The following is an 11,229-nucleotide window of genomic DNA, read 5'->3' as shown; positions in this document are numbered from 1 at the left end:
AGGGGACACGGGTTTGTGCCCCAGTCCGGGAAGATCCCACATGCCGCGGAGCGGCTGGGCCCGTGAGCCATGGCCGCTGAGCCTGCGCGTCCGGAGCCTGTGCTCCGCAACGGGAGAGGCCACAACAGTGAGAGGTCCACGTACCGCCAAAAAAAAAAAAAAAAAAAAAAAAAAAAATTAATTGAGCACCTATTGTATGCAAGACAATTCAGGGTGCTGGAATTCCAGTGAAAAAACATAAAGATCCCTCCCTCCATAGAGCTTACATTTTAGTGGAGCCTCACCTATATTATGACATATAAGACTCATAAAACAGTATATACTACAGTTATCTTTATTTTTTAAATGCAAACAAGGAGACCTAAAATGTCTAAGTGGGGCACTTCTAGATTAAGAAAAACTAAAGAGATATAACAGTCATATTCAATGAGTGAAACATGATTGAATCCTACATACAAAAAAAACCCCTATAAAACATTTTTGGGGACAACAGGGGAAATCTGAATGTAAACTGCATATTTATTAGACAATATATATTGGGTTGGCCAATAAGTTTGTTGGGGTTTTTCCATAAGATATTACCGAAAAACCCCAATGAACTTTTTGGCCAACCCAATAGAAGTATGTTAATTTGTAGACTATCCTTCTTAAGTGATCCACACTTGAAGGACAGTTCTTGGGCATGAAGAAGCATGATGTCCGCAATGTCCCTTAAATGATTCAGGAAAATAACAATGAAGAATATAAAGAGATAGGCAAATGTGGTTAAATGTTAACAGGTGAATCTAGGAGACTGGTATACAACTTTTCTGTAAGTTTGAGTTTTTTCAAAATAAAGTTGGAAAACTTAAATTTCAAACAATCACGGATTCACACCCATTTGGATGGCTATTAAAAATATATATGGCAAGTGTTGGTGAGGATCAGAAAAAATTGGAACCCTTGTGCATTGCTGGTGGGAATGTAAAAGGGTTCAGTGGCTATGGAAAACAGTATGGAGATTCCTCAAAAAATTAAACAGGATTACTAAATAATTCAGCAATTCCACTTTTTGGTATATACACACAAAAAAAGCAGGGACACAAACAGATATTTGTGCACCCACGTTCACAGCAGCATTATTCAGGATAGCCAAGAGGTGGATACAACCCAAGTGTCTATTGACAGATGAATGGATAAAGGAAATGTGGTATGTCCATACAATGGACTATTATTCAGCCTTAAAAACAATGAAATTCTGACACATGCTACAACCTGGATGAACCTTGAAGACATTACGCTAAGTGAAATACTCCAGGCACAAACTGACTAATATTTATATGAAGTACCTAGAGTACCCAAATTCAGAGAAACAGAGTAAAATTGTGGTTGCCAGAGATTGGAGGAATGGGGAGTTTAGTGTTTGATGGATACAGAGTTTCAGTTTGGGAAGATGAAAAACTTTTGGAGATGGATGGTGGTGATGGTTACATAAAAATGTGAATGCACTTGGGCTTCCCTGGTGGCACAGTGGTTAAGAATCCACCTGCCAATGCAGGGGACATGGGTTCAAGCCCTGGTCTGGGAAGAGTCCCACATGCCACGGATCAACTAAGCCTGCGAGCCACAACTACTGAGCCCGTGTGCCACAACTACTGAAGCCCGTGTACCTAGAGCCCATGCTCCGCAACAAGAGAAGCCACCGCAATGAGAAGCCCATACACCACCACGAAGAGTAGCACCTGCTCGCCGCAACTAGAGAAAGCCCACGCACAGCAACAAAGACCCAATGCAGTCAAAAATAAATGAATAAAATAAATAAATAAATGTGAATGCAGTTAATGCCACTACTGTATGGCTTTTTTTTTGGGGCTGCATCGGGTCTTAGTTGAGGCTGGCAGGATCTCTCACTGTGGTGCTCGGGCTTCTCTCTGGTTGCAGTGCACAGGCTTCTCTCTAGTTGTGGCCTGCAGGGTTTTCTCTCTCTAGTTGTGGCGCGCGGGGGCTCCAGAGTGCATGGGCTCTGTAGTTTGCAGCATGCAGGCTCTCTCTTTAAGGCGCGCGAGCTCAGTAGTTGTGGCGTGCAGGCTTAGCTGCCCCACAGCATGTGGCTCTTAGTTCCCCAACCAGGGATCAAACCCCTGCCCCCTGCATTGGAAGGCGGATTCTTTACCACTGGACCACCAGGGAAGTCCCTGAACTGTATGTTTTAAAATGGTTAAGGGGCTTCCCTTGTGGCGCAGTGGTTGAGAGTCCGCCTGCCGATGCAGGGCACACGGGTTCGTGCCCCGGCCCGGGAAGATCCCACATGCCGCGGAGCAGCTAGGCCCGTGACCCCTGGCCGCTGAGCCTGTGCGTCTGGAGCCTGTGCTCCACAACGGGAGAGGCCACAACAGTGAGAGGCCTGCATACCGCAAAATAAAAAATAAAATAAAATGGTTAAAATGGTAAATTTTATGATATGTAATCACAATGTAAAAAATCAAATTTAAAAAAGAGGAAGGAAAAACATGATTTAATTGCTCAAACCACAGAGCTGTTAATACCATAAGTGGGTCTCAAACACAGGTCTGTCTGATTACCAAACTCTTGCTGTTAACTCCCATTCTACACTGCCTTCATAACAAATCAATGCTCCTTTCCTTTTAGAAGATAGCCATTAGGTCCTAAATCTTTTCCAGGCTAACCACCTTCAAATTCTTTGGCTAATCCACATACAACATGATATGATTTCCAGCCCAATTCTAGCTGCTTTCCTTTAAGTACATTCTCATGCTTGTATCCGTTAGAGCAGCAGTTCTCAAACTTTTGGCCTCAGGACACCTTTTTACTTTCAAAAATTACTGAAGACCTCAATGAGCTTTTGTTTATGTGAGCTAAATATATTGATATTCAAAATTAAAACTGAGAAATTTTAAAAAACTCTTAAAAATAACAGAACATGTCAATATAAAGAATATTTGCAAGTAAAAAATAACTGTATTTTCCAAAACTTCAGTAAGAAAAATGGCATTTTTATATTTTTCCAAATCTCTTTAATGTCTGACTTAATAGAAGACAGCTGAATTCTTATATCTACTTCTGTATTCAATCTGTTGAGGTATTTTGTTTTAGTTGAAGTATATGAGGATAATCGGGCCTCCTACAGATAGGTAGTTGGAAAAAGGAGTAAATAAATGGCCTTTTCAGATCATTTTAGATATTCTTTAATACACCAATACTCAACAAGTCATAATTTCTTAAAGGCTAGTTGCAATGTGGAATCCAAAACTGTATCAATGAATTTTTTGTACTCTGTTACATTAAAATCTATTGGTCTTTCTTGAACTTTGAATGAACCTCTTATCCACTGTATTAGTTATCTATTGCTCCAATACAAATTACCCACAAAACTTAATGGCTTAAAAAAAAAAAAAAAAAAAAAAAAAAAAAACTTAATGGCTTAAGACCACAAACATTTATTATTATTTTTTTAAATATTTATTTATTTATATATTTTGGCTGTGCTGGGTCTTAGCTGTGGCATGTGGGATCTAGTTCCCTGGCCAGGGATCGAACCTGGGCCCCCTGCATTGGGAGTACAGTCTTAGCCACTAGACCACCAGGGAAGTTCCCACAAACATTTATTTTTTAACAGTTTCTGTGAATCAGAATTTGGGCATGCTTCCCTGGGTAAGCTCTGACTCAGGGACCCACTTGAGTTGCAGTTATGATGCTGGCCTGGGCTGCTGTCACGTGAAGGTCTGACTGAAGACACAAAGGGTCTGGAGTTGCTCTGCAACTAATCTAAAGTTACCATTATGTTGTCTATATTCTTCTAGCTTACGGGGGGGTGCGGGTGGGGGGTAGCGGAGACACCTGAAGTCCAAAATCCTACCTGTTGTATTTCTCTATTTTAATAACCCTGCTTAATAGCTTTTTTAGAAATTCATGCAAGCTCAAATGGTAACAACATAATTTTAATAATTCTGTATGTGCAATATACTGTCTTACCACATACCATCTTCTCTCTTTAAAAATTTTCCCAAATATCTTGGATATTTTTCGCCTTAGCAAAATTCTTAAATTAGCTGAAGGAGTAGGATGCCCTCCCCAAATTCCACCCACCAAAAACACTATATCTACATTGGGTTTTGTATTAGTCTGCTTGGGCTACCGTAACAAAATACGACAGACTGCGTGGCTTAAAATACAGAAATTAATTTTCTCACAGTTCTGGAGGATAGAAGTCCAAGACCAAAGTGCAGGGCTGATGTCCGGTGAGGTCTCTCTTTGGGGTGCAGACAGCTGCCTTCTTGTGTGTCCTCACATGGCCTTTCCTCTGTGCTTGCGTGAAGGGAGATCTCTGGTATCGCTTCCTCTTCTTATTATAAGGACACCAGTCCTGTTGGATTAGGGCCCTATGACTTCACTTAACATTTATACCTTCTTTTTTTTTTTTTTTTTTTAATACCTTCTTAAAGGCTCCATTTCTAAATACAGTTGTCATAATAGGGGTTAAGGCTTCACATGGATTTAGGGGAGAAAACGTTTGGGGGAAAAGGCTTCAATTACTCTGTCCAGTATTTGTTTTATCCTTTTCCGAATATAACTCAACTTCAAAAAGATGAAATAGGAAATGAGTAGTTCTGTTTTTGTTACTTAATAATAATATATTAAAACTTCAAGCAATGGACTCATGTGTTTCTTCTTAAGATTTAACTTTTCAAATCCTTTTTGATATTTCCCACATTTTTCATAAATTTTGGCTCATCATTTGGCACTTTACCCAGATACTGTTCTTATGGTTTTTGCATCAAGCATTCTATTTGATTATGTGTTCTTTCCCTGCCAGAAGGCATTAGAGAGAGAAAAACAGTTTAGAGCTATAAGTTGTAGCTCACTCATTTATTCTGAAATGGATACCCCACCTTCCCCCTCCATCTGCTTTGTTCTTATCTTTCTACTATATTTGGTCTTAACTCCTCAAAAAGCTAGCTATGTTTGGGGAAAAGCTGGAAAGCCTAGGACAGCAAAAGTAAGGCTGCTCCCAAATGTAACCGTTTTATATTTATGAATTGGGAAACAAATATGAAATCAAAGAATAAAAACAAGAGGCTTTGAAATAAATAAACTGATATGACTCCAACTATAAACTCTGAGAACTTAGGGACTTCCCTGGTGGCGCAGTGGTTAAGAATCCACCTGCCAATGCAGGGGATGCGGGTTTGAGCCCTGGTAGGGGAAGATCCCACATGCCGCAGAGCAACTAAGCCCGTGTACCACAACTACTGAGCCCGCGTGCCACAACTATTGAAGCCCACGCACCTAGAGCCCATGCTCCACAACAAGAGAAGCCACAGCAATGAGAAGCCTGCGCACATCAACAAACTGTAGCCCCCGCTCGCCGAAACCAGAGAAAGCCCACGTGCAGCAACGAAGACCCAATGCAGCCAAAAATAAATAAATAAATTTAAAAATAAACAAACTTTGAGAACTTATAATCATGCTTAAAATATGTATCTTCAAAAATAGAAGTATTGAAGTTTAAAAATACAATCAGATGAGCTTTTCCCTAGCAATTTCTAAAGTGTTGGAAACTGCTCAGAAGTTTTCAAAAGGTGCAGACAATCTCTTCTGATGCCCAGGGCCTAAATGAGCAACAACAGAAAATGTACTGCCTCTACCATATCTTGGGGCCTCCATCTCCTTCATCTTCCTTAGGGGTTTACCATGATCATCACTTCACCATCAGCTACCTCGCTTCATCTCACTTTCTGTTCAAAGATTTTTTTTTTTTTTTTAAAGAGAATATAACATTTGCTGAGGGAAAAAAATTGGCAAGGGTGTATGCCCCAGTATATGCAATGATTTTTGGAATGCAAGGGACCTTTACTTTAGCATTTCTGAATTTCTATAATATTTAAATTTAAATGAGCACGCACGGGCTTCCCTGGTGGCACAGTGGATAAGAATCTGCCTGCCAATGTAGGGTACGCGGGTTCGATCCCTGGTCCGGGAAGATCCCACATGCCTCGGAGCAATTAAGCCTGTCGGTCACAACTACTGAGCCTGCGCTCTAGAGCCCGCAAGCCGCAACTACTGAGCCCACGTGCCACAACTACTGAAGCCCGCACACCTAGAGCCCGTGTTCCGCAACAAGAGAAGCCACCGCAATGAGAAGCCCGTGCACTGCAATGAAGAGTAACCCCCACTCACTGCAACTAGAGAAAAGCCCGCGTGCAGCAACGAAGACCCAACACAGACAAAAATAAATAAATAAAATAAAAATCAAATAAGCGAGCATGCACGGCTTACTTTTGTAAGCAGAAATTATTTTTTTTAATAAAAAAGAAACTGGCAAAAAATTATCTTGTTGAAATAAAAATTCTCTACGCATAATCTTCCTTATTTTGATAATTTATCTTATAGATTTTTTTGATAATTTATCTTATAGATATTCATATATCCACTTCCATTAAAGTGAAACAAAATATGCTTATTTCCATTTTCTTTCCCCATCTGTATTTGACTATTTAGCAAATCAATATTTTCCACTTTCTTTTTCCACTGTGTGAAAAATTTACTCTCTGATCTATATGAGAGGAAAAACCTGTTTGTAATGTGAAGTAGGTCATTTAAAAGTGAAATCTAAAGATGGGAAGTTGAGAGGGAAAAAAAACTGCTGAAAATAGCACTGTTTAACTTAAAAAGCAGGGGTAACTTGGTGCCAGGACATAAGTTAATACTTCCAAGGAACAGGAAGAATCCACACAAAGAACCAATTCTAAAATGACCTCTTCATTTTTAATTTCTTAAAAAGCATGTTCACAGCACACTCCAAGAATGCCACACAGCAACAGTTTGCTGCTATTGTCAGAGTATGTCAGAAAACAAAAAAAAATTTAATAGTTAATTGTTTTTAAAATTAGTTCTTTGAAACTTCTGTAAAGCCAATAATCACCAGTCATCTAAATATTTCTTTCATAGTGGTAAACATTTCAGAAATGTAATGAGTACCCCAAATCACACTTCTCTGAAATGCAATTAAAAGTTATACAACAGAAACAAAAATATTTTTCTAGAAAGAATATATTTGGCATTTTAAAATAATTTTAATGTAGAAGCTTTCAAGTGTAAATAATGTTCAGATTTTTACTTTCTATTACCAGACAGAAAGTTTAGGTCTTTAGTGATTCCAATCTGATTCCAACAATAGGAGGAATGATTCTGTTGCAGTGAATGAGCTTCAATCCTAACAAAGCCAATGTACTTTGGCTGCATTAAGAAGTGGAATCCAGCCAATACTAAACATTATTAAAAGTGAGGCCAGATAGTTCAAATTAGTTGGTTAATTTGGTACCCAACTTGTTTTATACATACTTTTCATCATTTGATGATACAATGTTTCTAATTAGCTTGCTGTATTTCTCTCAAAATCAATTACTAAGTATATGGTGTGAGTGAAATGTAAACTGAACTTTGTTTCACTGACTTCCTTAAAATATGTCAAACATGGTTAAAGATTCCATTCTGTCCTTCTAGATAATTTACATTCTCATTATAAATGCAGAGCGGCTGCGCGGTGAGCTACATCCTAACCATTTCACCTAAATGTAGAAAAGCTGAAAGTTAAATTTAAAAAATTTGGATAGTTGAAAAGTACTTATATATTTATCTCTTTCAGAAACCGATGATGCCTTTCCTTGCATGTGAGTGTGGAAAAGAAGATTTCAGTTCATAATTCAAGATGTACCAAAAAAAAGTACTCTGCTTATGTCTATTTCTGTCAGCCATTCTGAAACCAAATTTCCATTTATATCAGCTACTAAAAAGAAGAAATTTTCCTTTAGAATCATGGTCATAGTCTGGAAAAAGAACTGAGAAGGGATAATTTTAGGCAAATAAAATATATGAGGAAAGACGCAACACAAAACAGAGAGGTGAAAAAAGCAAGTAAGTTGTAATAAAAGCCTCCCTTGTAAATACATCTGTCCCTTCCTCCCATATTTGGAAAATGTTAAAAATTCTCATCAAAACATTTTATGCCACAGATCCTTAAAATCAGGTTGATTTCAGCTAGATAACCTGTAGCTGTTAAGAATTATATTATCCTATTCATATCATGAGAGGTAGTTGACATTTCAGTCTCTCAATGCCGAGCTAAAAATTCCACATACCTGGCACATGGGTTACAAGGGAAAAAAAGCACAGAAGCACCATTGTACACTCCTTATGTTTTGGTATTTCAAGTCACCCATAACTTCATTCGCTAATGGCAGCTGACAATCACCACCGTGTTAACACTGAAAGCAGTGGATATTAGTGCTATTCATCGTATAGGACTGGCGGACCTCCATCATCTTTCAAAAATGAAGCAGCTTTCCTTCCATTCTTTTGAACATGATCTTCATTCATTTTCTCCAAAGCTTCTATCTATAAAATTAATATATTAAATCCATTTGTCAAAATCTTACTTCACAGCAATCATGCTTGTGATTGAACCAGTATTTTTACTCTCTTAAAACTAGGTCATTCCTAACGACACTGGCCTTGAATTAGAATTACAGTGTGTGACACATTATTACAGTGGGTCACATACATGTATGTTTTTACTTGATTACATTACCAGGGTTGATGTTTAGTGTCTTTATCAAGCTAGCAATTGGCATCAGATATGTTTTACTATATAACCTATACAGCTTTCAGGGAACAAGAAAAAGGAAATTCCAAAGTTGACTCAACAGCAGTAACACCCAGTAACTGTACAGAGCAACTGTACTGAACTAAAGGCTAGATTTACCATCTTCCTGTTACGTCGCTTCTGGCCTTAGACTCCAGAACAGCTTGCCCAAATTCAAGTCAATATGGGGATTTTTGGAACAGACTCTATAATCATTCTCTGCTTTGGCAGGTTGCTGGGAATAATTAGCTGCTGTTTTACTTTTCAGTTTTTGTTCAATTTTAAGAGACCTTCCCCGGAAGATTTTTTTTTTTTTTTTTGTATTGTTCTGTAGATCCATATTGTAATGACTGGGTATTTCCAAGGATGGCCACTGCTGAATCTCTGTATTCAGTTAAAGGCAGGCAGGGACCAAGTGTTACTGCTTTTTGTGTCACCCGGAGTGTTCACCAGTCAGAGAAAAAGGCATATACTGGAAATGTGTTATTTGTCCATCTCAACCAAACTATGAACTCCTTGAAGAAGTGTTTTGCTGTTATGTTTATCCTAGGGTTTAAGCCTGGAAAAGAAGGATCAAAAACAATATCTCAAGAAAGGAAAAATCTCTAATTAATTTTGTTTTTGAGGGGATGAGAGGATAAACTTAGCTCTGGGTTTCATTATCTACTCCATCCAGGTCCCCACTATCAGCAAGGTGAAAAACAGCCTTATAACACTTACCTCAGCTAAGAAATCAGCTTCATTATCTGCTGAGATGTTTAAGCCTGAAACGGCATTGAAGAGTTCTCGTTCACTAAGGGCTTCCTTTACGCCTCCTTTCTGGAAAAACTAGTAAAGAAATATAAGAAAGTCAGTAGACTTATTAGCAAGGTTCTCCTAGAAACAAACAAACAAAAATAAAACAGGGAATACTGTACTTGTAAAACACCAGTGAATTCCTCCCATAATTTTTAAGCTACAGATGTTTCCAATTCAAGTATAACTACACTCAAGTTCTACTTGCTTACTGTCCTCTCACACATCTGGGCTGTGCTCTAGATTTAGTAAGTTTGTCATATTGCACCTTCTATAGCTATGTATGAGTGGTATATATAAAATCGCTTGGCATTGCTTTGAATGAGTAGACACAAAATAATCATTAAATCCCATGAATTAAAATTTTCCAGTAGGCTCAGAAAGTATTTCCAAAATAAAGTTGTTCTGTCATATTTAGTAAGATCATCTCTATCTGAATCTGTTGCTGACAACTCATTTCCTTTAGAAATAGCAAACAAATGTTTCCCAACTCTGTGATTACTGAGTTTTACCTTCCCTAGTCTGTCCACTCTGCCTCAGAGAATGTGGTCAGACTATACCACTAGGAAAACTATTCTTTTAGTATAACAATGGCAGTAAGCATGCAGGCTTGCTTCAGGCCAGCTTCCCTTAAAGCACTGTGCATATATTAAATGTCTACTTGACTGCTTAAATATTTAGAACCAAAATAAAAACTTACTCTCTTAGAAATTTAATTCAGTGGCCCAAATGTGAGGCATGCAATCAAATTCTTGCAAAAAATGAAATCTGACAAATCAATCTTTGTCTCTTTACCTTGAAAGCAACCAGTTAACTAAACCCTTCCTTTAATTTCTAAGAATACAGTCATCTTACTTGCCTCAGGAGTGAGAAAAATGTTTGAATATATTATAACCCATGAAAAAGACAGTTAGTTTACATGCCTACCTGTGAGACATTCCTACAGTCACGGAACAAGAACTCCAGGCCATGAGGATGGGTTGGTTCTACAGACTGACTGACGTCGATCAACCAGACCTATTTAAATATAGAGCACACAGTGATTTCTGTACCTTCAGTAATTTACATCAAGTCACTTAACCTGAACATTAACAAAATGCTCCTCACCTTCCCAGCATGCCACAGCATGTTGTACTCACTGAGGTCGGCATGTACGAGAGTACATTCATTATATAACTGCTGCATCAACTGTAAGGAGGCAAGGCAGACATTTAGAAAATGAAGGAACAATTCTAACTTACCTACACAAATAAAATGTCTACGTCACCCAATATTTTCCATAAAGAGCAAAACTAGGGTAAAGAACTTACTTCTTCTTTGTACAGTCTAGGACTGGTTTTTTTTTCTACCCTGAAGGAGGGTGAGAGCACAGTGAGACAATGAAAGGGAAGAGCACGTGACACTCTACTTCCCTATCCATGTGACAGCAATGAGATCAGGAGACCAAAGGGTAGTCCTGGATTCCCACATACGTAAGACAGCTATGGTCACTAACCAGGGGACCTAGGCTTATCCTTCATAAAAGGGCAAACATCCCACTGAGAGCTCTATGGAGTGTATACAACTCCAAGGCAAAAAGTACTTCCTGCCAGACAGAGTGGGAAAGAAGTATTCGTCTTAATTAAGTGGCATTATATATTCATGATTGATGGTGACCCCTAGCCTCATAGTAGAAATCAGCATTAATGCTTTGTTTCCCAGCTCTAAAAGAATCAAATAGGAAGGGCACATCACTACTTCATCTCTTTCCCAGCCACCCCACAGCCAAAAGAAGACAGAAAAGTAGGCTTAAT

At 38.5% G+C, this 11,229-nt stretch overlaps 1 protein-coding gene across 1 annotated transcript in view; it reads right to left on the bottom strand.

Moving 5' to 3' along the window:
• Window positions 1-4,369: 4,369 nt before the first annotated feature.
• The window catches only part of RIOK3 (RIO kinase 3), a 29,827-nt gene continuing 22,967 nt past the window's right edge, over window positions 4,370-11,229 (bottom strand). The window contains exons 10-13 of the mRNA XM_007127206.4: window positions 10,544-10,624; window positions 10,364-10,453; window positions 9,362-9,469; window positions 4,370-8,394 (exon numbers count right to left, since the gene is read on the bottom strand). Coding sequence (XP_007127268.1) covers window positions 8,287-8,394; window positions 9,362-9,469; window positions 10,364-10,453; window positions 10,544-10,624 — 387 coding nt within the window. The 3' untranslated portion in view covers window positions 4,370-8,286. The remainder of the gene's footprint in view (window positions 8,395-9,361; window positions 9,470-10,363; window positions 10,454-10,543; window positions 10,625-11,229) is intronic.

The sequence above is a fragment of the Physeter macrocephalus genome, chromosome 19, assembly GCF_002837175.3.
Source record: "Physeter macrocephalus isolate SW-GA chromosome 19, ASM283717v5, whole genome shotgun sequence".
In the NCBI taxonomy this organism is placed as follows: domain Eukaryota; kingdom Metazoa; phylum Chordata; class Mammalia; order Artiodactyla; family Physeteridae; genus Physeter; species Physeter macrocephalus.
This window is presented reverse-complemented; position numbering and strand designations above follow the sequence as displayed.